This window comes from Bombus huntii, unplaced genomic scaffold (genome assembly GCF_024542735.1).
Source record: "Bombus huntii isolate Logan2020A unplaced genomic scaffold, iyBomHunt1.1 ctg00000052.1, whole genome shotgun sequence".
Taxonomy (NCBI): domain Eukaryota; kingdom Metazoa; phylum Arthropoda; class Insecta; order Hymenoptera; family Apidae; genus Bombus; species Bombus huntii.
The window spans coordinates 822,296-847,369 of record NW_026099316.1 but is presented as its reverse complement, the minus strand read 5'-3'; the positions used below and the strand labels follow the sequence as shown (position 1 = coordinate 847,369).

The window sequence follows — 25,074 nt, the reverse complement described above, 5'->3', positions numbered from 1 at the left end:
TTTCCATCTCTTCGCCAGCAATTTGGCAACATAGTTTACGAAAAGTTACGGGCGCCGACTGGAGAGAACGGCGAGACCGGTTTTTCTAAAATAAAACGATCCTGCGAAATAGACGCGGCGAGTGCCACGGTCAGTCTTGGAAACTCGAGTCTCCGCGAAAACTCCTTCCGCTTCTGGCTATACGTACAAGTATATCAACGCGCGCCTTGCAACGCGTCTCGTGCCGTTTTTCTCCTATTCTGCTTGCACGTTTCTCAAAGAGAATACCTAATACCAAGGTGGCCTTCGCTTTACGCGTCTGTGCGATTCCAGCGATGGAAAAAACGTCACGCTGTTCAGCAAACCAGCGTGCAAGCAACGACAATACGTATACGACGTTGCATAAATCAACGAATGTTCGCGTATAGAAACTTGTAAAAAAAATCCACTGTCGAAAAATAGAAAAATTCGTACTCGTGCAAAGATCAGCGGGAAACGAAACGATTTTCGACTCGTAACCAAGCATTATAGTCATAGGAATGTAACGAAACGGCGCGCAAACAACCGACGCGAAACCATCGTGACGCAAAAGCATTTCGCGACAGGGAGCGCGGGTCCGACCGTAGCGAAAAACCAGCAGCCAGCCCGCTGTCGTTTCACCCAATGGGGGATTGTATCGATATGTCGAGGCAGCGTCGCTGAAACCTGCTGATGGCAGAGAGCCAACGATAAGGGCCGCCATCTATCGACCGTAAGAGCCTCCTTTTGTATTAACGACGCTGTTCCGACTGTAATTGAGAGCCTCTGTACTCCGGCCCAACGTCGCCAGGTTATTAAATCCCGGGATATAAATTAGTTAATATTATCCACGCGCCGCTAGCTCGCACTCTTTTCTTCGCCAGAGAAATGGATTTTCCGCTAAACTTAAATTGCTTAGCGATCGCCGGATGTGAAAGTTTTATCGAGTTCGTCGATAAAGAGCTTTCGCGTACAACCGACCCGATCAACGTACCATCGACACGCGACAACTGCCAACGATTTACGACGGTTACGATGGTATTACCTTTTCTTCACGATACTTTTCTTTTTCTTTCTCTTCTTCCGCCGTATTTGAGTTGATCACTATGGTTGGTCGCTTTACGTCATCGTGTACGAGGGACACGCCGAATAAAGTTTGTGGAAAATCATTACTCCACGGATCCTTTTCATCGAGTGTTCCAAGATAGCCGTTAGTGGAATTTTCGACCTCGTTTAAGACCCATCAACGAGCTGAAATCTGCTCGCCAACTTTACTCGGAATTCAATGCTTTTCAATTACAAAGATTTTCCGGTTAACCGTTCCTTAATTAAACATGTAACTATACCGAAACGTTTAAATTACTTTTTGGACCTGGTATACAGGTCAAAGCTACTCCAGTTTACTCTGCTTTTTTCAGATCGTCCCTTTCAATTTCGCTGCGCGGAACGTCGGGAAAGGAACTCGAATACGAACGACACGAATAATTTGATAGAAAATCATCGTCGAAGCGAATTCGAAGCAAATTCGAAGCAAATTCGAAGCAAATTCGGGCCGAACGAATTCTCGCCTCGATTCGAAGCCAATATGCTTGTCCTTAAATTGGCTGTCCTCCTCGGCAGGATACCTACGAAATCGCAAATACGAGACCGACGATTCGTAGGAAAATCTGTGTGACCGCCGATAATAAAATCTCCTATAATCGACGTTGGCCTGCTTACGTCAATCTGCTCGTGGCAGGTGTCCGACGATACAGGCTCAACGCGACATCAACCTCTTCGTTATAATCCGTACAAGCTTGGTCTCGTGTAACGGTAACGTTAGTCGTGTAATAGATACTTTCGATGTCGGCGTCGAAATCATTTCCCAATATATTTCCTGCGAAATTGCTTCGTAATTTCGTAGTAACACACCGACTGGCTATGTGCCACGTCACCGACTCGCCTACACCTTGCTATCTCTCCCTTAACGACAATTTTATTGAACCGAGCGATCGACCCAGCTCGCCCGGTAAATATCTTCGCTCCTCTGGACACACCGACGATAATTGACCCAGTTCGATATCTTTGTAAACCGACGCCAGGCGTTTCTTGCCTCGTAAAGACGAATCTTTCGAACGGTGTCATTCGCGTTCAATTCGTTTTTCTAGCGAGGGGTCTCGAATCTTTAAACGACGAGAAACCTAATCACTTTCAGACAACTTTCGTTTAAAGACGAAAGAACGTAAAGAACTGGGTTCGGCCTTCTCCCATCTGCGTATCTTTCGGGGAGTCGATTGCGATGGTCATCTCCTTTGTCGGATACGATTCGAATTGGTCGAATAAGCTGGCAAGTGCTAGATCCGTCTCATCTCCTTCTTCCGTCGAATATTAGCGCCACTACGAACGCATAAGCCGAAAAATCTTGCCACCGTATTACGCCGAAATATTAGACGCTGTTCATTCGCAAGCGATAAAGCTTCGCTACTGTTCGCGATCGGCGCTGCTCTACTACGAAATATCAAATTTATCGCGTAGCCGCGTACACGGGAGAAGGAAAGAGATCGCAAGGGCGGTATTTACCCAATGCGAGAGACAGGCTACGAAAGACGAGCACGAGCGACTACAAAGTTCAATCGGGCTCGATGAAGCTTAACTTGCTCCGCGGAGAGCGGCCATTTGGAATTCGAGTGGCGTGTACGGTGTGCTCGGAGCGTTAACGAGTTCGATAGTCATCGTAAATAAGCAACCAGCGGTCCGAAAAGTCTCGCCACGGTCAAGAAGACTTAAGAAGCCGTTCGCGGAAGATGGACGGCGCCACCCGCTACTTCTCGGCCGGAAATTACAGGTGACTTAGCGCGGTCTCTCTGCCCTCGCTTCTCTCGATAGACAGAGAGAAGCGGGCGCGGGCGCATCGTAAAATCCAAGCGAAGAGAAAGAAAGAGAGAGAGAGAGGCGTCGCTCGTCGAAAAACTCAGATGCGATCTTTCGCGAGTTCGTCGACAGTTTCTGCCTCGCTGTTACGTTTCTACCGCCCCCGCTGTATTTCGAAACGGAAGGGGGGCGCGATTCCGTCTGTCGGCTCTCTTCCTGCACGCTTCGTTGTGCACCGTCGCGCGTATCTAGACGCTGGAAACGAGAATTATGAAAATTTCGTGGAGCAGTTGCGCCAACTCTTCTCGTTTCTCGCCATTGAAATCGCAGGTGTCAGGTCGCGCGATCGATACAACCCCCGTTAAAGGATCGAAACGATGTTCGTTTGCGATTCTAGGCAAAATCGTTTCCTATTTAGCGTGAAAGTTCCAATTGTTTCTCTCGTCTAGTTAGCGCGCAAGCTTCTTCTCCTTTCCTTTCACTCGTTAGAAGCGAAATAGTTCAGAGATCCTCGCAGCGTTTCAAACATCCCGATGACTCTCTTCGTTCCATTGTCTTCGTCCAGTTGTCTTCGAAACGTTAATTTATTCGTTCGTTCTCCTCGTTGGCGTAAGCGCAAACGCGCTCGATCGGTTACCTCTATTTTCGTTTTTTTCTCTGGGTAGCGCGTCGAGCGAAAAGCGGGTGTGAGTGGCTTGACGGCTCGAGAGAGTGCGATCGAGGATTCCCGATGTTCTTCTCTGACGGATCGTCGATATACGTAGAACGCGACGAGGTCCAACTCGATTTCGCGTCGCGCGTTTCAGAGGATATCAGCCCTTTTCTCTCGCGATCCAGCAAGAAACGACGAGCCGAGCGAAGGAGGAGGAGTCAACCTCGACTGCGGTATCTGCGCCGACGACGCGATCCGAACGTAGCGATTGGAAGGTCGCTTTAAGCGTTAATTTGGCGATCTCGCGATCGATCGAGATCGGTGTCGGGATCGGCGTAATACGCGCGTACGATCCCATATTACGAGCGAAAGACGATTAAAAGACTTCGCGCTCGTAACCGTAACACTGTCCGGGCATGGTTGTCCTTGGGTTTACGACGCCTGTCGCTCGAGATCCCATTGTCTCGAATCGATTATCCAACACTTTGCACCTGCTCCGATTAGTGCAACGTCGAGGAACAAAACAATGCAAGAACGATAAAACATAGGATATACATTAAATGATAAGGGATCGGGGCTTTGGCGCTACTTTGGCGGGGCTACTTTGGCGGCTTAAAAGAGACGAATACGTGGAATACGTCGATCGATCTCTCGTATCGAGGATACGGACTGGCGAACGTAAGACGGATCAAGTTTCGAGCAACGTTTCGAAAGGGCGAATAAATTGGAATTAACGCGGCTCGCTATAGGGCGAGTATACGGAAACCACGGGCTGCGATAATGTAACCCGCGGGATAAAGGCTTCCGCGTACGACTCGACGTACAATTGCCCTTTACAGTGTTCGCAGTGGAAAACGATCTGCGCACAGATCGGGGTGCGGCTTAATGCCAATTCACGGACAAAGGGTGACCGCGGACGAAATAGAGAGCCACGGGATTCTTGGAGCGAGCGAGTAAAGTGAGAACGGCCGGCTGCGCCGTTTCTTTCGACGTTGCTCTCTCGATTCGGAGATAACAGCGCTGTGTGCCGCCGGACGATTAATAACCGACTCGAGATCTAGATACGAATAAGTATAAAAAGGTTGGATCTTGGTTTCGTCGTTCTTACGACCATATAACGCTTCGTAGGACGTGACGATGTGAAACGAAGAATCCCTTCAGAGTGGAAAATGCCGCGACACGGACCGACGCGAAGGCCGACTTTGATACAAAGCCGAAGGTACTTGACTCCAACGACGTCGAGTATCGCTCAAGGGAGATCGGTCATGAAGTAAGGGAAAGAGGAGCACTCGTACGATCCTCGTCCCCCGTGCGATTAAATATCGCAGGGGTGCGGTCGATGGAGATCGTAAGAAGATTCGCGATAAAGCGATCGAAGCAGGCTTACGCCTGTAATCTTTGGAGGTACGTTAATATCGCGGCTAAACGTCGTAACCTACGAAATCCGGAGAAGAGGGTCGCAGTTATTAATCGGGCAGCGATAATCGCCGGCTCCACGATATCCAACGAATTCATCCGCCCCCTCGTCCGTCGATACTCCGTCGTTCTTCGATCGTCGTTCTTAATTGCGCGTCTCAGGGGGACGAGAGCAACGCGTATCGCCACCACGCGTCGATCGACGAGGTATCGATTCGCTTCCGCGACCAGCGTCAAAGGCCGGGCCGACGAAACAACGTTATGCCACGCGTCGAGATTCGCGTTGCTCGGCGTCTTTCTCCGTGGGTCACGAAACCAAAAGGGAGGAAAAACACGAGGGATCCGTGAAAAGGCGTCGTTGTTCGATCAGCGTGTGTCCAACGATAAGCGAAGCGACGAGGACGCGACCTAACACCAACACGGGCAATTCCTTTTCCTCGGGTTTCTCGTTTTCTGGATGGACGATCCGGTCCGTAGTTTTTGATTCTCTACAGAGGAGTATACAAGTACTTGATTTGCAAAATGATTAGTTTAAAAGATATCTTAAATTTAACTTTTTTTTATTTTATTTTATTTTATTTCTTTTATTCCTTTTTTTATTTTATTTTACTTTTTATTCTATTTTTTTTATTATGTACCTTGCAATTCGTACAGCTGAACATTAAATTTAGTATTGTAGGACTTGTGTGAATGAGGAGGAAGGATAAGAGAGAGTTAACAAGTTTTTATGCTTTCATTAGTTTTTATTCACCTACAGTCTTGACTAAGAATATACAATTCAGTACTAATATATATAGAAAAATACAAATATCCACATAAAACTGTACATACAATCATACATACGAAACCATACATACAAAACCAGACATACAAAACCAAACTTGACTAAGAATATACAATTCAGTAGTAATATATATAAAAAAAATACAAATATCCACATAAAACTGTACATACAACCATACATACAAAACCATACATACAAGAATTATTATACTTAGAAAAAAAGTGTCTGGCAATAGTAGCGATTATTCGGGATCGAGGTATCCCAACTCCAGCCAGTATGCTGCCATATCTCTTGCGGATTCTCCCGGCTCTCGGTCCAGCAGCAACCTTGCAGTTATTGCTTCTCCTGGAGAAGGATCGATGTTGACTAGGCTCCCTGTCCGTCTCAACATGGTGAATTGGGCCACTCGATGTCTCTTCCCTTGGATCGGTTGTTCTCGTACACCTGGCAGAACGATTTTTCTAGCCCACGGTGCCATTTTTGCCAAATTACGGGGCAGCAGCCGTATTGAATCGAGACATTGCTCGCTCTCTAACCCCCAATCGATTAGAAAGACGATGTAGCCAGTCATGGTCCTTTGTAAAAGGATGGCTCTTTCCCAAGCGCTAGATTCCTTAAAATCTACTAGCACGGCGACTAGCATGCCTGTTCTTAAACTTTTCGCCTTCGGCAAGTACTCCACGGGATGTTCCATCATCTTCAAATTGAGTGTTTGGGTTATCTTCGGCCATCCAGCCAAACGAACCCACATGGTGGTAAGTGACTCGACTCGAACCACCCGGACGGGAACTCCTTCTCGGAACCGATCGTTTGTCTTTTGTAAAATCTCCATGGTATACTAGATTTGGAAAAAATTTCGAATGTTAATGTTCGACTATACTGATCTGCCTAGTTTACGTGTCTATGTCGGATGGTGCTGGCTCCGCCGGGAATCGGACCCCCCTTTATATACCAGCAGCACCGACCTTGGAGAGGACCCCCTTTATATATCAGCTGCACCGACCTTAGAGAGGACCCCTTTAAATATCAGCAGCACCGACCTTGGAGAGAACCCCCTTTATATATCAGCTGCACCGACCTTAGAGAGGACCCCTTTAAATATCAGCAGCACCGACCTTGGAGAGGTACTCGGTCACCGTTTAAGCTAAACGCACGTTTTCGTTTGTCTTTTTTCACGCTTTTCTTGTCCTCGCAATATTTTATAACAGTGTTATCAATACATACAGGCAAAATATATAGTCTATTTTTGATACACAAGTGTCAGATATCAATTATTGCTTTCCGTTAAAATAAATATATCATTATTAGATGCTCTTTTTAATATTCCGATCCGCATCCTTACAATATTTTACAATTTTTAACCTAAAAATGTCGCTAGAAAATAGAAAACGAAAAACAATTTGAAAAGCACTAGCTCGCTTGAATGTGAAAATTGTGACGTGGGTGTATGTGCTTTGCCCTGCTTTAAAATATATCACACTCAATTGTATTATTAATAATTAAAGTAAATTATTAAAGTTCACGTATATGTATCGTACCTTTAAGAAAAATTAACATTTAATTATCCAATGTGCTTGCGTAGAGAACAGCATTATCCGCCACATATTGCGGTGCAGTATCGTTTACGCGTAGTTCGCGTCAAACCCTGCCCTACGAAGGAACGTCCCCGCACAAAATTCAATCGTACCTAAGACGTTAAACCGATCCTTTGCAAGTTTTCTTCAAAGAGATACGCTATACGAGTTGTTTGATTGATATCCGAAAAGTTTCTTTCTGTTTATGAGGAAATAATAGACGCACAATGTTATTTGCTTTATATCGTTTTGTCGCATTACGTACGATCCATTTTGTTCTATTGAGATAAACACCGAGACATTTCACAGATTTGGTTTCACGTTTGTACGGAGGTGCTTTATTGTAAAAACGACGTTTGCGAAAAAAGACATTTTTCGGACAACCTAATATATTTCATACGATGCTGTTGCCAAGAAATATTTATTAACGAAATGCTAAAAACTGTTATTTGCAAACAAATACTAGGGGAAATTGTTTTATCCGCTTTTACACGCAGAAGAATTTTACTGCTCAATAATATTGCTATTGGAACGAACGAGCCGTTTCGCTAACATCGGAACAAAGTAGAAACGAATCGGTACTTATCAAGGAGAAAACCTTGTCCAGCGTGGGGAAAAGTTTAAGGACCGATGTCCCTCGATCCACGCTGGAGACGGCCGATGAAACAAGGCGAATTAGCGGGAGATCGGGAGCAGAAGGCAGAACGGGCGGAATAGAAAAGGAATGGATACGGCAAGCTTCGGCCGTGCGATTTCGTATCACGTAGCGTTATCCCCTCGTAAAGTTGGCCACTCGTGCCACTAGCAGAAACTGTATGGCGGGCTCCGAGAGGATTTTAATCGCGCGACGGTCGAACGTATCGGTGAAATTACTGGAGAGCCCCGTCGACGTGCCTTTCGTTCCTGTCTGCCCCACGGCTCGGCTGCCACGGATCTAACAGATTGACCGGATCCAACGTGCCGGGTTACGAAACTTCGAAACTGGCTAGAATCGACTGCTAAGTTAATTGCCGGTCGCTCCCTCGCACCTACTCGTCTATCAGACGACTCCAACTAGTAAACAACGAGGAAACCGCTGATGTCAGGCGTAAATTCAGCTGAAAATCCGTAGCGTGGAACGATGAAAGAGGCCGCACGGAAGAAAATAGCCTGGCGATCAAAAGGCTGGAACGTGCTTTCAGACCCGAACGCTTAGCTGCGCCGCCCCGCACCGAGATCCACTTTGACTGTCGCCCTTTGTTGCGAATATGACAGCCCGTTCGCGCTTTACCCTCGACGATCGACGCCGACCACGCTTCTGCCGCCTGTTATTTCCCAACCGTCCACCGTTTTGCTCCCCTTCTTTTTCATTTTCTTCTTTCCGCTCTTCTCCTTTTATCCTCTTTTCCCTTCTTCTCTCGCCGAAGCGCCGCGTTTGCTGTCGAGTTCGGCTACGATTGGCAAACACAAATCTTACGTGGACGCGCGATACGCGCGTTCCACGCATTTCAAATTTCACGACGTAACGTACTCGACGACTCAACGTAACGTGGAAAACGCGACAAGATGTTCGAATTTGGAATTATGCGAGCGCGCTGGGTCGATCGGCATGCCATCCGCCAAACGCGCGGCAAATAAATCTGTCGGTGTAATTTTAACGAGCCGCGATACCGCTCGAGGATTATACGGGTAATTTAAATTCCGCTCGCTCGATCGACGCGACTGATGGAACGACGATGAGCCGGCTGAGCCGAGATGAAATGATAAATTAGCGAATGAAACAGCCAAGTATAATGGAATGCCCGGTTAAATATAGAGCGTTTTAAACCGATTAACAGATAACTGCAAATTAGATCGTCCATTAACGCGGTTCGTCCACGTTCGAGCGGCATCGTTCGAGAATCAGTCGGAGAATTAGTCCGAGAATTAGTCAGAATACCCTCCGATCGATCGTTTTCCCCCCCGAAATCTGGCATTCAATCTGTTTCGATTCGCCATTCGCGCGATCCGAATTTAAGTTTCACGATTGTGAATACGAACGAGCCGTGCGTACCACTGACTATCGCACGATCGCTGTGGCAAAACGCTGGCGTACAATTAGCGCTATTTGCCGTTACGTGAAATATATTGTAAACGTTATTGCTCGCGCGTGGAAACTCGCTACTTCGCGCAGCCAGTCGAACTGTTCGATATTTATAGTTAGTCGACAAATACCGCGTACCTATCGTCGAGATTCTACGCAAGCATTGCGCGCGATAGAAACCCCTTCTATATCGTGCAATTGTCGTATCGAATAGCCGCTGCTCGAATTTCGCGCTGCGAATCGCATTCAAAAAATTTTATTTATCTGGAAATCGAACGTGCAGATTTTTTTTTTAATTCAAACGACGTAACCCGAGCAGTTAGATTGGCCGAATTTCGTTCTCTTTGGAAACTTTGAGACCTCCGAACAACCCGTCTCTAGATGTCTACGATAACTTTGAAATTCCTTGTAAATTCGACCAATCGCGGGGAGACGTACTCGCGAGGAGAGTCGTCAACGGGGGTCGTAAATCCCCGTTACGATTATAACAATCGACACCACGAATTGATCGATCCCCTGATTTCCTTTGAGAAAATGAGGGGTGATTGAGTTGGTATAACACTGGGATTCACAGTATTATAAAGTATATATTTCCAAGCACTTAGTTACAAAAGATTTGCGTGAAGAATGCGACTCTCGCGCTATGTGCAGACTGCCGCGTTAGGCGTTAGTTGGTAGACCGTCGCGTTAGGCGTTAGTTGGGAGACCGTCGCGTTAGGCGTTAGTTGGGAGACTGTCGCGTTAGGCGTTAGCTGGTAGACCGTTTGTCGCTCTTTTGTTTAATACGGAAGAAAGTTCGGTGTGGGTGTGCCCCTGTGCATAAAGAACGCGGATTCGTTGGTCCCACTTTCGTTAGGAAAAGTGAGGGTAACGAACCGCGGTGTCGATTGGTCATGCTGCACTACTGCTCGAAGGGATGAGTAGGGAGTCTTCTACCATCGTGGTGCGTAAATGACTGTGTGTATGAGAAAACCTAGCCTGTTTTATTACAGGGCTATTCGGGTTTTCCTAATGGGTGCATACCCGCTTTCTCCGCGTTTTAAAGGCGACTAATAAACCCAAGGACACCTCTAAAACCGACTGTGTTTCGAGCATATTTTGGCTTGCAATTCTTCAAGACAATCGGATTGAAGACATATGGCGAAACAATGCAGGGAAATGAAAGTTATGGTGGGTCCTTAGGTTTATTGAGGGTCGAAGTGCCGTTACGCAGGTCGGTTGTTGTCCGGTCGCGCGGGCTGGCGAGCAGATGTTTTAGGCGTCGTAACATCCTCCCCCCGTTGAGAGGGCACCGATCAAATTCTGGCTGTGGAGTCTGGTGTGTCGTTGGTGACCTCCTTCGCTCCGTGTGGGCGTTCGGCCTCGTCTGGATCTGGGTGGATGGGTAAGGGGACCAGTCTTTTGACGCCGCGGTCCAGGATGCTTGTTGCCGTCTGCACGGTAGCGGTCCGGATGATTCCGTCGGCTCCTGGATGGACCTTGATTACGCGGCCCAAAGGCCACTGCATAGAGGGCACGTTGTCCTCCCTGAGGATTACTACGGTGCCTTCATGAATGTTGTGTTTGCCCTTGTCCCATTTGCTGCGGCGGGTTAACTCGTTTAGGTATTCTCGATACCATCGGCTCCAGAAGTGCTGCTTAATCTGGTGAATGCGCTGCCAACTGGATAGCCGTCCTGATGGAACTGTCCTGAAATCACGCTCCCGTAAACTGGTTAGGGTATCACCGATTAGAAAATGACCGGGAGTGAGGACAGGGGGATCTTTCGGATCGGATGAGATGGGAGTCAGTGGGCGTGAATTGAGAATGGCCTCAATTTCGATCACAAGGGTGTTGAGGTGTTCAAAGGTCAGGAGCTCCGTGCCGACCACGCGGATGAGATGGCGTTTGAACGATTTAACTGCGGCTTCCCATAAGCCGCCAAAATGTGGTGAGTTCGGAGGATTAAAACGCCATTGTATTTGTCGGTCGGCGAGAAAATTCTGTACCCTATCCTGGTGGTCGTCGGACTGCAATAGGGTCCGGAGTTCTTGCAGCTGCCGATTAGCCCCGACGAAATTGGTGCCGTTGTCGGTGAGGATCGTTGCGCAGTATCCTCGCCGCGAGATGAAACGGCGTAGCGCGGCCAAGAAGGCGTCGGTGGTTAGGTCGCTGACTAACTCTATGTGGACCGCCTTTGTCGCCAGACAAACGAATATGGCGGCGTACGTCTTGATTTTACGTCGGTTGCGGTCCCTCCTCTCCTTGATGTAGAATGGGCCGCAGTAGTCGATTCCGACGTTCCTGAACGGCCGCGATTCGGTAATACGCGCCTCTGGCAAATCACCCATCAAGTATTCCACTGGTGGAGGGTTGGCTCTGCAGCAGCGGACGCACCTTCTGAGAGTGCGCCATACCTGGCTACGGCCGTCGATCGGTCAATAGCGCAGTCTCATCGCGTATAGGGTAGCTTGGGTCCCTGTGTGATGATTGTTCCGGTGCTCTTGTTCTATAATTAGCTCTGTCACCGGGGATTTCGGTAGGATGATCGGGTGTTTTTGGCTGAAGGGTATGGCGGAGTTGGTTAGTCGCCCTCCTACCCGGAGTAGCCCATCTTCGTCGAGGAAGGGGTTTAATGGCTGTAGTTTCCCTCCAACGTCCTCGCTTCGATTTTTTTGGAGGATCCGAATTTCAGGCGCGAAATGCTGGGATTGTAAGATTTTTATTAGCCTGTTGTGCGCTGCGGTCAGTTCGTCTGTGGTGAGATGGGCAGTTCGGTGTTGCTTATGTCTCCATCGAAGACACCGGGCGACGATTCTTATTAGTCTTGGCCAAGACGAGTAGCGATGGAGGAGAGTGTTGTCGTTAACACTCGTCCTCAGACAGATCGTCTTCTTTTGCTCCGGGAGGTCGACTACCGGTATCGGGCTCCAAACCGGCCAATAGCTTTCGCTTTGCAGGAGCCACCTTGGCCCGTTTTTCCAAATGGACGGACATAGGAATTCCTTGGGCGTCTGGCCTCGGGAGATGAGATCCGCTGGATTATCGTCGGTAGGCACATGACGCCAGTCGGAGATATTGGTCTTGGTCTGTATCTCAGCGACTCGATTCGCCACAAATGTTTTCAAGGTGTGCGGCGAAGACCTGATCCAATGGAGTACGATGGTGGAGTCAGTCCAGTAGACTATCCGCGATATCTTGGTCGTCAGGGCCTGTTGTATTGACGAAATCAAGGACGTCAAAATAAGTGTCCCACTTAATTCGAGACGTGGTATGGAGAGCGATTTGAGCGGCGCTACCTTCGACCGCGCCGTGAGGAGTCGAGTCCAAATATTGTTCTTTCGGTCAGTCGTCCGCACGTAGACGCACGCCCCATATGCCCTTTCGCTAGCGTCACAGAATCCGTGGAGCTCAATTTTCGTTGCGGATTCTAGGATGGTCTTCCGAGGGAACCTTACCGCATTTAACAACGGCAATTGGGTGTGGTATTTGATCCATGCTGTGTGTACGTCTGACGGAAGGGATTCGTCCCAATCTACCTTCAATGTCCAGACTTGTTGCAAAATCATTTTTGCTCGAACGATTACCGGCGCGAGCAATCCTAGTGGATCATATATTTGTGCGATGACTGAGCTGATTGATCGCTTTGTGATTCGGGAAGTGTCACTGTTCGTCTTGACCGAATATAGTATGGTATCGTCGGCTGAATCCCAAAAGACGCCGAGTGTTTTTAACGTGGATGACTCACCGAGATGTAATTTCTGCTTGGTGTCTTCCTCAGGTAGCCCTCTCAGCAGATCCCGATCGTTTGAGGCCCATTTGCGGATATTTAGACCGGCTAGCTTAAGTAATCTCGTGAGATCATTCCTGATTGATAGGGCTTCGTCCTTCGTATCGGCTCCGGTCAACGCATCGTCGACATAGAAGTCTCGCCGTAGGATCTGCGCTGCTCTCGGAAATCGAGGTCCCTCGTCCTCTGCCAACTGTTTGAGACATCGGATGGCCAGATACGGGGCTGCGGATAGACCGAACGTTACGGTGTTGAGTCGGTAAGTTTCGATCTCTCCGTTGTCGGCACGCCACAGAATCTTTTGGTAGAGACGATCTTCTGGACGTAGGAGGAATTGGCGGTACATCTTCTCGATGTCGCCGGTAAGGACATATTGAAATGACCGGAATCTCAATAGGATGTTCCTCAGGTCTTCTTGTAATTTCGGACCCGTATGAAGGGCGTCGTTTAGAGACACTCCCGTGGTACTTGAAGCTGAGCCGTCGAACACAACCCGTAGCTTGGTGGTGTCGCTCGATTCCTTGGTCACGCCGTGATGTGGTAAATAATATCCGTGGTCGGTGGCGTGATCCGTGTTGATCTTTGTCATGTGACCCAAGTCTAAATATTCTTGAATCACAGCACTATACGCGGTTTCATATTGTTTGTCGCGTTGGAATCGGCGATGAAGAGAGGCGAGCCTGCTCATTGCAGTGGCCTTCGATGACCCTAGTGAGGAAAGCTTTTCGTTGAACGGTAATGCAACGATGTATCTGCCTTCCTTGGTTCGTCGGACATGGTTTCGGAAATGTTCTTCACATAGTCGTTCCGATTCCGAAAGATGAGTAGTGGCCTGTCCCTCGTCGATCTCCCAAAACCGTGCGAGGTCCTCTTGCAGAGCCGTTGTGGTTGCGTGGAACGTATTTATCGCGGTTTGGGACGTGGGACTCCCCCCGATTACCCAGCCGAAGCGTGTTTTTTGTAGACGTAGTTCAGGTTCGCCTGGTTGTGCCAGATTGACCTGCCCGATGCACAGCGACGCGAATGTTGATCCGGTACTAAGTAAAACATCGATCGGGGCTGGGCAATGGAATTGTGGATCGGCTAGATGAATATTTCTGGGTAATCCCAGACTCGAGGGATCGATGGGCTCGCTTGGTACGAGGATCGATATGGCCGGGATAACAAGAAATCTCAATGTCTTCTTGTACTCGCCGTCCGTCGACGTGATGGTGGCCGTGGTGTAACGTTTTGCCGTGGTGCTCAAATTGTCGAGGGCTCCGATCTGGATCGCACATCTCCTTTGCCTTATACCGAGGGAGTTCGCGAGCCTGTCGGTCATGAAGTTCATGCTCGACCCAGTGTCGAGTAAGGCTCGGGCTCGGATTGGTTGTGCCTGTTTGTTCAAAACCTTGATCTGTGCTGTGGCCAACAGATCATGATGCAGAGGGGTGTGGGGAGATGTGTTTGTTAGTCCGATCCCCCTTGCTGTCGTAGTCTCGGACAGTCAGTTTTGCCCCGGTTGGGACTTGGATGAAGAGGTTGGGGTGGTGTTCCGGATCCGGGCTGAGCGTGACTCGTACGAGGAATGCTCTTTCGTACCTCTTGGAACCGAAGATGTATGCTTCCGTGAAGTATCGGATGTTCGCCTCGATTTGTGGGACGACCGCGACTTCGATGATCCCGATGGGGATTGTTCGGTGGAGGCTCGCTTGTGTGATGAACGACTGCCCGACGATCGACCGCTCGGTGCGCGACTGCCCGACGACCGACCGCTCGATGCGCGACTGTCCGACGACCGACTGCTCGGCGACCAACCGCTTGCCGACCGACCGCTCGACGATCGACCGCTCGACGATCGACCGCTCGAAGATCGACCGCTCGACGACCATGAATCTACCTGGGTTTTTTCGCGGTGTAGATACGTATGGTGTCGGTGACCGCAGATACGACACGAACCCGATGTACACTGTGTCGGCGAATGTCCTGTGCCTAGGCAATTTATGCACAACGATGCCTTCTTCACGATTTGAAAACGTTTGGTCGCTGATTTGGCCTTGAATATTTTGCAGTGTCTGATCTCGTGATGTCCGTTGCAGGTCGGACACACCACCGTTCTGCTGGTTGTAGCAAGGGTTCGCCCATGCGGTATGGTTGTTCGCTGACTGCGGTGTTTGTGTGTTGACCCTTTTGATTCCTTCTCTTTAGAGAGGAATTGAGTCCCGTTCGCCCGTGTTTTGAGAAAGTCTATCAGATGCTGATAGGATGGCACCTTTTGGCGGGGGAATGTGTGCGTTGCCATTTACGCAGGCTGGACGCGGGCAACTTCGACGCGATCAATTCGATCATCGCTATGTTTGAAGTGACGGGCTCCTTTAGATGTTCGAGCGCCTTTAGATTTACGCTGATGGTTTCCAACAAATCCTCTAGGGCCTCTGGAGTTTCCCTTTTGATTTCCGGATAATTACGCATCAGATTCCAATGGCGCATGCAGATTTGGAGGGGGCAATTGAACTTGTCCTTCAGTGTATCAAGCGCGATGGAATAGTTGGCCTCTGTGAGTTCTAATGACTGGATACTCTGTGCGGCCCGTCCAGTTATAGATGAGCGTAGATGCTGGAACTTTTGGACATTCGTCAAACCTTCGTTAAGGTCCACTATGGATGTGAACGTGTCGTAGAAATAGGTCCAATTCTCGAGGGCACCGTCGAATTGGGGCACGCGGACCTCTGGAACGGTGGTCGGCTCTGGTTTCCGGCACGTCTCACCTCTTGTTGTAGTCGACGGGGTTGTTGCTGATATTTGCTCAAAGAGCTCTCGGAACCGCATGTCAAGCTCCCGATGCTCTTGCGATAACGAATCTACCCGCGCATCTTCCCCCTCATCTACCACACCTAACTCTTCTTGAACCTCGAGTATCCTCCTCCAAAGCTCATCGAACGAGCTGCGGCAAGATGCTAGGAAGATTCTGTTTGCCTTCCCAGACGCTTCGTACTCATCGAGTTCGCGCCTTATGGTTGCAAGTCGACGGGCTAGGACGCCTCGTCTCCGCCGTAACGTGCTGATTGATTCAGCTTGGGCCATGTTTGATTTTGATAATGAACGCCCTTACCTTGATCAAATGGACGTTGATCTGGGATTCTGTTGCTAATCGTTACGATGCGGCGTGGGCTCGTGTAGATGCTGCGCGACGGAGGTGCTTCTCTCCGATGGCGGTTCCCTTGCTCAGTTGACTAAGTGGTTGGAACTTGGATCTCACGCGACACTGTATAGTCACTGTTCAGTGCACTTTTTGGTGGCACGAGATCCGGCTCGAAGGACCATGTAAATTCGACCAATCGCGGGGAGACGTACTCGCGAGGAGAGTCGTCAACGGGGGTCGTAAATCCCCGTTACGATTATAACAATCGACACCACGAATTGATCGATCCCCTGATTTCCTTTGAGATAATGAGGGGTGATTGAGTTGGTATAACACTGGGATTCACAGTATTATAAAGTATATATTTCCAAGCACTTAGTTACAAAAGATTTGCGTGAAGAATGCGACTCTCGCGCTATGTGCAGACTGCCGCGTTAGGCGTTAGTTGGTAGACCGTCGCGTTAGGCGTTAGTTGGGAGACCGTCGCGTTAGGCGTTAGTTGGGAGACTGTCGCGTTAGGCGTTAGCTGGTAGACCGTTTGTCGCTCTTTTGTTTAATACGGAAGAAAGTTCGGTGTGGGTGTGCCCCTGTGCATAAAGAACGCGGATTCGTTGGTCCCACTTTCGTTAGGAAAAGTGAGGGTAACGAACCGCGGTGTCGATTGGTCATGCTGCACTACTGCTCGAAGGGATGAGTAGGGAGTCTTCTACCATCGTGGTGCGTAAATGACTGTGTGTATGAGAAAACCAAGCCTGTTTTATTACAGGGCTATTCGGGTTTTCCTAATGGGTGCATACCCGCTTTCTCCGTGTTTTAAAGGCGACTAATAAACCCAAGGACACCTCTAAAACCGACTGTGTTTCGAGCATATTTTGGCTTGCAATTCTTCAAGACAATCGGATTGAAGACATATGGCGAAACAATGCAGGGAAATGAAAGTTATGGTGGGTCCTTAGGTTTATTGAGGGTCGAAGTGCCGTTACGCAGGTCGGTTGTTGTCCGGTCGCGCGGGCTGGCGAGCAGATGCTTTAGGCGTCGTAACATTCCTAAATTCCAATTAATAAGTAAAAACCGGAACGACCAAAATTCCCTGGACCGCGTAATCCGCATGAAAATACAAATTCAGCGTCGAATTCGAAGAGATAGATGAAAGAGGGATTCGATGGTAGAGCAAATCGGACGAACGGTTTGTAACACGAGACATTAATAAAGTTGGTGGAGCCGCGGAAAGCGGATGGAAATGGAAATTTTCCGATTTTAATATCGGCGAATGCATCGGGACGCGAGAAGAAAGATCAAAAGGTTGACTGTTGATTAATTTGAGCGGCACGCGAGCCACGAGCCCCGAGCCCCGAGCGTCGCGATGCTCGCGTGCGCCGAAGCTACTGCGATCGAGCGAGCGTCATAACCTCGGTAAATAACCCGTCGTATAATATTACGTACACTGATCAACGATTCGGAAAGGGAGTTTCGCTAACCGGGGCATCGCCCCACCGTCGTGCGAAAATAAACTAATTAGCCTTTGGGGACGTCGAGGCATGCCCCTCGACGCCCCAGCGGATTTCAAGTCGTCGATTTTACAGCTAGCTGCTGTTACGTTCGAACCGTTTGTAAACCAGTGACGCGCAATTTGGGATAGCGATTGCGATCGAAATCCGACCCCTCTCGAGAATCCTACGGAAAGAGAATTTCTTTCGCAGTGGTTGGTCTGGCCGATCCAAGTTTCGGCGCGCGTTGTCGCGATGCCTAATCGCTGCGTTGCCGATCGTCGTTGCCATTGGAACGCGCGGCGAGCGAACAGCCGTGAGTTTGCTCTGTACACTCGAGGCCTGAACTTAAAGGCTTAACGACCTGTTTGCCGTTGCAGCTCGGCAGAAACGAATCTTCGGCGTCCGCCCGAGCTAAACCAGCGAATATTCGAGCGGCCTGCCTCGGAACGGTCGCTGAATTTCTGCTGAAAAATTAATCAACGCGGAACGTAAATCGCCAGTGATAAACACGTGAAAAACCATGCGCTGATGATGGGGTGGGGGGGGGGGGGGTGGAAAGAACGGCAACGGCAACGTTGTTGCCAAACGAATGTAATGAACGGGCAAATACGCGTTTGTTTGCAAGTACCCTACGGCGAGCAAATAACGTTACGCGAAATACGCGGCCCGGTTTCATCCTGTGTCGTCCTTTTATACACACGCGTGAAAAATTTCGCGGAAATTCGCACTGGCGACGCAGAATCGGTGCGCGGAAGAAATCTGGCCGACTCCTGTTAATAAATTTCTTTCTTACAAAATTTACCCGTGGACCGCGCTATCCAGCCGCCCGTGTTTCCATCTCTTCGCCAGCAATTTGGCAACAGAGTTTACGAAAAGTTACGGGCGCCGACTGGAGAGAACGGCGAGACCGGTTTTTCTAAAATAAAACGATCCTGCGAAATATACGCGACGAGTGCCACGGTCAGTCTTGGAAACTCGAGTCTCCGCGAAATCTCCTTCCGCTTCTGGCTATACGTACAAGTATATCAACGCGCGCCTTGCAACGCGTCTCGTGCTGTTTTTCTCCTATTCTGCTTGCACGTTTCTCAAAGAGAATACCTAATACCAAGGTGGCCTTCGCTTTACGCGTCTGTGCGATTCCCGCGATGGAAAAAACGTCGCGCTGTTCAGCAAACCAGCGTCCACGCAACGACAATACGTATACGACGATGCATAAATCAACGAATGTTCGCGTATAGAAACTTGTAAAAAAAATCCACTGTCGAAAAATAGAAAAATTCGTACTCGTGCAAAGATCAGCGGGAAACGAAACGTTTTTCGACTCGTAACCAAGCGTTATAGTCACAGGAATGTAACGAAACGGCGCGCAAACAACCGACGCGAAACCATCGTGACGCAAAAGCATTTCGCGACAGGGAGCGCGGGTCCGACCGTAGCGAAAAAACAGCAGCCAGCCCGCTGTCGTTTCACCCAATGGGGGGTTGTATCGATATATCGAGGCAGCGTCGCTGAAACCTGCTGGTGGCAGAGAGACAACGATAAGGGCCGCCATCTATCGACCGTAACAGCCTCCTTTTGTATTAACGACGCTGTTCCGACTGTAATTGAGAGCCTCTGTACTCCGGCCCAACGTCGCCAGGTTATTAAATCCCGGGATATAAATCAGTTAATATTATCCACGCGCCGCTAGCTCGCACTCTTTTCTTCGCCAGAGAAATGGATTTTCCGCTAAACTTAAATTGCTTAGCGATCGCCGGATGTGAAAGTTTTTTCGAGTCCGTCGATAAAGAGCTTCCGCGTACAACCGACCCGATCAACGTACCATCGACACGCGACAACTGCCAACGATTTACGACGGTTACGATGGTATTACCTTTTCTCCACGATACTTTTCTTTTTCTTTCTCTTCTTCCGCCGTATTTGAGTTAATCACGATGGTTGGTCGCTTTACGTCATCGTGTACGAGGGACACGCCGAATAAAGTTTGTGGAAAATCATTACTCCACGGATCCTTTTCATCGAGTGTTCCAAGATAGCCGTTAGTGGAATTTTCGACCTCGTTTAAGACCCATCAACGAGCTGAAATCTGCTCGCCAACTTTACTCGGAATTCAATGCTTTTCAATTACAAAGATTTTCCGGTTAACCGTTCCTTAATTAAACATGTAACTATACCGAAACGTTTAAATTACCTTTTGGACCTGGTATACAGGTCAAAGCTACTCCAGTTTACTCTGCTTTTTTCAGATCGTCCCTTTCAATTTCGCTGCGCGGAACGTCGGGAAAGGAACTCGAATACGAACGACTATTTCTTTTCTTGCCCCTCGATATCCGCACTACGCACGCGTTCGTTACGCGTTCGCGACCGTTGCCACGTATGTCTTCTTCCAAATATTCGACGGAAGGATGTAGGAAGCATGTCGGCCTTACACTTTTATGATATGGCGCTTTGTATCGCGAAGCCATCGAAAAGAGTTCCGTCGTCGAGTCCCGCCACGAATATATGGGCGGTGTAAAGCAGACCAGTAAACAGCTACATACCGTTTTATACGAAAGTCCCAAAAATGGTGGCGAAAATTACTTTTTTGCGGATTGGAAATATCAACAATAAATTCTTACTTATTATATAACGCAAACCAGAAGAAAAAGAATAAAAACAAAATAACGCATTTGCAATTCGTACGTCGCTTGATGGGTCAATTAATTGGGCATTTTCGTGACGCCGACCTCAAGAATACTTCATCAACTTCTGGAACAGCAGAAAGACTAAACGGCCTTTTACATGTCATTCGGCGAGATGACACAGAAGGAAGTAAAGATCGTGTGGTATGTTGTAATCGGAAAATCAAAGGTAGAAGAAGAGAATCGATGTACTATTATGCCACTCGTTTGGTTAAACCGGCCCTGCATACACGCAATTGCTTCGAAAAATACCACACCGTGCAAGTATATGAAAGGAGTCATAAACGTAGCAAAAGTAAGTATCTTTTCCTGGATTTTGACAAAAGAATTCTGTTATATTCAAACAAAGTCCTAGTTTTTATTACGCAAATGTTTTTTCGCATAGAATTAACACCAATGAATAAACGGATAACAGAAGAATTAAACGAAGTGGAACTAGTACAGTGCATAAAAGTACTATTGAAATCAAGCGAAAACATGAAAAGATCGAATTCCGTACCCGGATTACCTATAGAAATCATGTCTATAGAAATCATCTAAAGCACAAAAGATAAAAACAAGAAAAAGGATAGTAACACGGGGAACCAATCATCCTACAAAGAATTAGTACGTTAAAATAAAAGATCAAACGCAACGGTGAAAAATTACTAGCGTTGCTGGAGAAGAAAAAGAAGAGCAGAATAACAGAGGAACAAAGAGAGTGAATACGAAATTAGAAAAGCTTTCCACAACTTCATAAGAAACTACTGGAAATGTAGAATGGAAAACATATCCAAATAAAAACCCAAAGAACTTTCACCATCGATTAACTGCGTCTTCCGCCCAAAAAACCACAACATAAGTGATATACTCTGACACAACCAGAACGGATACAAATAGGAATTCATGAAAGCCGACATGTACCGTCACACAATTCGACGAAGACAATAATATAATCATTATCGATAACCATGAGATACTAAACATACTAACATAGAGAAATAACATTTATTGTCTGGATGGTTATAAAGTATAAGGAGAAAGCTTAGGATATTGGCAAAGACGACTGAATTCCAACTGAAACATTCAGCATATACCGAATGGGAAAAACGGTCAGAGTCTACTTGGGGGTACGTGACTGCTGGGCCGCATGGGCACGCTCCGCGTTACATAGACGAAACCTTGAGTATCTCCAAATAAAGGGCCTAAAAAGGCTAATTTGGGAAGTCATAAATTAATCGTCTATACTAAGAGCACGCATTGAAACAGTCCACACACAAAATAGCCACATAAGAATATATCAGCATAACTAAGTTGACTGTTACGTCGCGTAACACTCTACCTAGCCGAGGCCACACACCGAAGGCAATATGGCAACCAGATGTCTTCGGATACTCGCAGCGTATCCTCCATAGTTTCAAGGACCTTCCATAAATTTCACAGATTTCCTAGAAAAGGTCCTTCAAACGAAACAAACATCTGGTTCGGAGGAATTTCTAGAGACTATTGTCTACCACGGCGAAAAAGGGAAAGGTAGTATTTGTCACGTACGCTGCAACTTTCCTCCCACTAACCACTTTCTCTCGAGGGCGGTTAAGACCCTGCGTCTAACCAATTAAAAACGAAGCCTATTCCCTCACTCTCCTAACACAAATCGTCACGAACAAATCCGATGGTCCCGTGCGCTAGACACACCCGATCCTTAGCTTTCCTCCGAGACAGCATCGTCTACCAAGAGTACTGATTTTACATCCTTCGAACGGTCAACATCCTTCCACCCGGTATACACACCCGTAGATCAGTCACTCATCTCGTACATACGCATCAGCGTAACTATCCTCGTTATAAGTTGTGGAATAAACGGTGAAATATAACTTACTACTGTGTCATATTCATTCAACCACCTCTGTTATCCTAACCGAAACAGGGGAACGACTACTTCGCGGCGTCGATTCACCGAATCGTAGCGAGAATTTACGCCTCTCGCTGACGCGTTTTCCTCGCGACCGCGTCTCTCCGCGAACGGTCGTAACATTGACAATCCAGATTTAATTCTATCTGACATTTCCACAAATTAAAATAAGTTAGATCTAACCTTCAAAAATGAACAATAAAAAAAATTATCGAATTTGGTAACATTGATTTAAAAGAACCTACCTAACTATATTTACGCACCTTTCACACATCTACTCCTGCAGCATAATATTTAACAATTGCCTAAATGCCAATTATTTCTCCATTCTGGAAAACAAGAAAGGCAGTAGCATTAAAAAAAGAAGGAAAAGCAACAGTGATTCTGTCAGCTATACCGATGAATTAGACTCTTACTCAACATTTATAAAGTATCCGAATCTATGATAAATAACACTATATACATTGAAAATAACCTAATTCCGGGCACCCAATTTGGCTTCAAATTTAAACATTCAACGATACATGCAATTACAAAATTCATCATATATCTCTTGGGCAAGAGACGAGAGTGATTGCGTCGAAGCGGTGTTCATAGATTTAGAGAGGGCATTCAACACATTCTGGCTGAATTTCTTTCCTTAAGCTCGAAAAAGAGAGCTTCCACACCACGTAATAAAAATAATTTGGAAATCACAAATTAATATAAGCGAATTCAAAACAATTCTATTCGGGCCGTACATTTCCAAAATATCAGATGCAAAAAGCAATTCCGCCTACACGATATCTACGATACAATAGCAACATATCCATTCCTCACAAAAAAGTCGTTTGCTATTTAGATATACATTCGGATTTCAAATCGAACAAACACACGAATCTACTGCAAACAACTAAATAATAAAGTAAAAATATTCTGCTGCAAACTTCTAATAAAGCTGATCCTGATGTACGGTTGCCCGATTTGATTTAAACAGAAAAGCCAAATTGGTTCAAATGTAAGTGTCTGAGATCATACTCAATACATATTTAACCATTATATACCATTTATAGGTTTTAGATATTTTTTGTACAGTAATATCGAATAACAAAACTAGTTACTTCAGCAAACGCTCATACCACATTGAGTACACTCGTTCTCGCATTCTTCTCCTGAAGAAAGGAAAAACAATATTGTAGAAAAGTACCACTTTTGTAGCGACTTAAATTCAATCATTAACTGAAATGTTAAAAATGTAAATCCGACACAAAATATTGTATGGCTACGTCATACCGTCGCGTAACGGTACTTTTGCCAAAACCACATTCCAACTGAAATTCTTTCTTTATTAAGAATATATACGTGTAATATGTATTTTCTCGGGCAATAAATGTTATATATATGTCGGGTTCACATTATGACTAGGGTTAGGGGCGTGAAACGAATCTTCATTTGGATTAGACATTTTTGTTATGCAATATTTACTACTGCAAATAGGATTATTACAGCATTTGACAAGTAACCGTGGTAATTAGATACTCGAGAAGCCAATGACAATGATCCTAGGTTCAATAACGAATCCGCGGTCAGCGGGATAACAAAATGCCCTTTTTTTTCAAAGTCCAAGTTCTACTCAACTTGCTTGTCTACGGTACAAGTATTACTAAACTAACTATTTGTTAAAAAGTAGAATATTCACCGAGCGTAAAGACGCTATGTAACTCGCTGATGTGACCTCACGAGAGAATAACTTTCCGTCGTGATGATGCTGCAGAGGAAATCTATGATGGGGTGTGTCGCAGAACATGAGATCATCGGATTCGCGGAGAGATGCCTTCGTCCGGAAAGTGAGGGAAAGTGACGTTGAGAGAAAGTTGCTAGCAGGAAACGTCGTTCGTGAGAAACATAGATTTCCCCTATCTTTTCGTAGTTGGGACAAAGACTGTTTGTCTGTTTGAAGGACCTTAGTTAACTAAATCTTGAGATTTATAACGGGTCCTCAGGCTAGCTGAACATGTACTGTGGAGATGAAGAGGGTCTGCATGTCGTGATCCACGAACAGCAACTGTTGGAATGTTTACTGTCGAGTGCCACTACAACTATTTTTTTTTTGTTGAGGTTATTTGATGTATAAACAGAGAAAGTCGTGGATAAATTGTAAGGTAGATAATATATTTTCATACAGAAGTGTAATTATAAGTAAGAATACAATTTGAACTGGTCCAAATCCGCACGCTAGCAGTGTTACCCTATAACTGAAAACCCCGAAGCCAACGTCGCCTGTCTACTGTTTAAGGTCTGCCTTCGTCGCTGTCTTTTGTCTATACGCTCTCGATGGTTTCAGTACTTGAGAAAACTAAAAAGACCAGATGTAGAGTTTTCTTAGAAGTAATGACCACTTCAACACTTTTTGACGAGAGCTACACTATTACTCCATACCTTTGTTAGACAAAACGTTGATTCCTTGACCGCGGCTACGTTCGGCGACTGGTTGTCGCCTCGAGCCGAAGCTCATTGTCACATATCTCGAGCAAATACAATCGGATTGAATGACGATAATTGCTTAATTACGGCTATGGTAGTATCTAGGTTACAGTGTTAAGGGATTTTCCCAAAGTTCCAAAGGGAAGGTTCCGGTGTCCTTTCATCTCCGACATATAGAAATATAAATAACACTCGTTCTCGTCCATTTACGGAAGTCAAGCAGCGCTATGGATAGTACTTAGATAGTTTACACCAAATAATAGCCATAATTTAGAACATGTTACGTAACAAACAATTTTACGTAACAGGCAGAACAGTTTAAAC

General features: G+C 46.8%; 2 protein-coding genes across 2 annotated transcripts; both read right to left on the bottom strand.

Annotated features, from left to right (window-relative positions):
• Nucleotides 1–10,630: 10,630 nt before the first annotated feature.
• Nucleotides 10,631–11,665, bottom strand: LOC126875678 (uncharacterized). The gene has a single exon (XM_050638568.1). It carries the CDS (start codon nucleotides 11,663–11,665, stop codon nucleotides 10,631–10,633), a length of 1,035 nt encoding a protein of 344 aa, XP_050494525.1.
• Nucleotides 11,666–11,752: 87 nt separating this feature from the next.
• LOC126875677 (uncharacterized) lies at nucleotides 11,753–14,434 on the bottom strand. The gene has a single exon (XM_050638567.1). The coding sequence runs from the start codon at nucleotides 14,432–14,434 to the stop codon at nucleotides 11,753–11,755; it is 2,682 nt and encodes an 893-aa protein (XP_050494524.1).
• Nucleotides 14,435–25,074: the final 10,640 nt, after the last annotated feature.